This window comes from Spinacia oleracea, chromosome 5, assembly GCF_020520425.1.
Source record: "Spinacia oleracea cultivar Varoflay chromosome 5, BTI_SOV_V1, whole genome shotgun sequence".
In the NCBI taxonomy this organism is placed as follows: domain Eukaryota; kingdom Viridiplantae; phylum Streptophyta; class Magnoliopsida; order Caryophyllales; family Amaranthaceae; genus Spinacia; species Spinacia oleracea.
The window spans coordinates 77,419,483-77,420,710 of NC_079491.1; the positions used below are offsets into that span (position 1 = coordinate 77,419,483).

A 1,228-nucleotide genomic window follows, 5' to 3' on the forward strand; every position below is an offset into this window, starting at 1 on the left:
GATTCTGACAATATTTCCGTTTCCGGCAATATTTCCGTTTCCGGCAATATTTCCGATTTCGGCAATATTTCCATTTCCGATAATATTTTCCGATACGTACCATGTTTCCGTTTCCGGCAACATCTACGACTTGGATAATATTTATATTTCCGATACGATCCATATTTCCGTTTCCGGCAATATCATCGTTTCCGGAGTATTCATTTCTTGCATGTGACGATCTCAGCTCCCACTGAAACCAAGATCCGTCGATTCCGAATATCCATAGATAGAGTATTTAATGCCATTAAATACTTGATCCGTTTACGTACTATTTGTGTGACCCTACGGGTTCAGTCAAGAGTAAGCTGTGGATTAATATCATTAATTCCACTTGAACTGAAGCGGCCTCTAGCTAGGCATTCAGCTCACTTGATCTCACTGAATTATTAACTTGTTAATTATACTGAACCGCATTTATTAGACTTATCATAGAATGCATACTTGGACCAAGGGCATTATTTCCTTCACTAACAAGATTATCTTGAATGGACTCAAGACAATGATCGAGGGATCTAGTGGTTCTTGGGTCGATGACCTGCCTGGTGTCTTATGGTCGGCTCGAACCACTGTCAAAGAATCTACTGGGCAAACTCCTTTTTCACCTGTCTATGGAAGTGACGCCGTCCTTCCCGTCGAAGTTGGCATTCCCTCACCCCGAGTCACTTACTATGATTACGAGAAAAATGAAGCCGAAAAAAGGGTTAATCTCGACTTGCTCCCCGAAACAAGAGGAAACACTCTGCTCAAGTCCATTGCCTATAAGCAGAAGATTGCTCGGTACTTCAACAAAAGAGTTCGTCCTTGGCCATTGCACGAAGGAGATTGGGTACTGAGGAAAATTGAGGCAACTGGCCGAAGAAGCACCCTCGGAAAAATGGGACCTAACTAGGAGGGTCCTTACAAGATTGCAAAAGTTATCCGACCTGGCACCTACAACCTCGTCGACACTAAAGGCAAGAAACTTCCTCGACCATGGAATGCCGACAACCTTAAGAAATTCTACATCTAAAGTGTCTGGTATGTATTTAAGTATCAATGATGTAATAGGGGCATAATAGGGGCATTGTCGCCAAATTATAAGTAATTTCATCATTGTAATAAATAAAGTGTAAGGCTATGATTGAATGAAAACAAAAGAAAGTTTTGTGCCAAAATCAGTCATAAGTACTTAGATTTAGTTTCATAA

The 1,228-nt window shown here is 41.0% G+C and overlaps 1 protein-coding gene across 1 annotated transcript; it reads left to right on the forward strand.

Annotated features, from left to right (window-relative positions):
• The first annotated feature begins 541 nt into the window (after positions 1–541).
• On the forward strand, positions 542–931 carry LOC110800278 (uncharacterized). Its single transcript, XM_022005594.1, has one exon. It carries the CDS (start codon positions 542–544, stop codon positions 929–931), a length of 390 nt encoding a protein of 129 aa, XP_021861286.1.
• Positions 932–1,228: the final 297 nt, after the last annotated feature.

Excerpts from the sequence above, each read along its gene's own strand:
- LOC110800278 (XM_022005594.1), top strand. The coding sequence starts at position 542 with ATGATCGAGGGATCTAGTGGTTCTTGGGTCGATGACCTGCCTGGTGTC.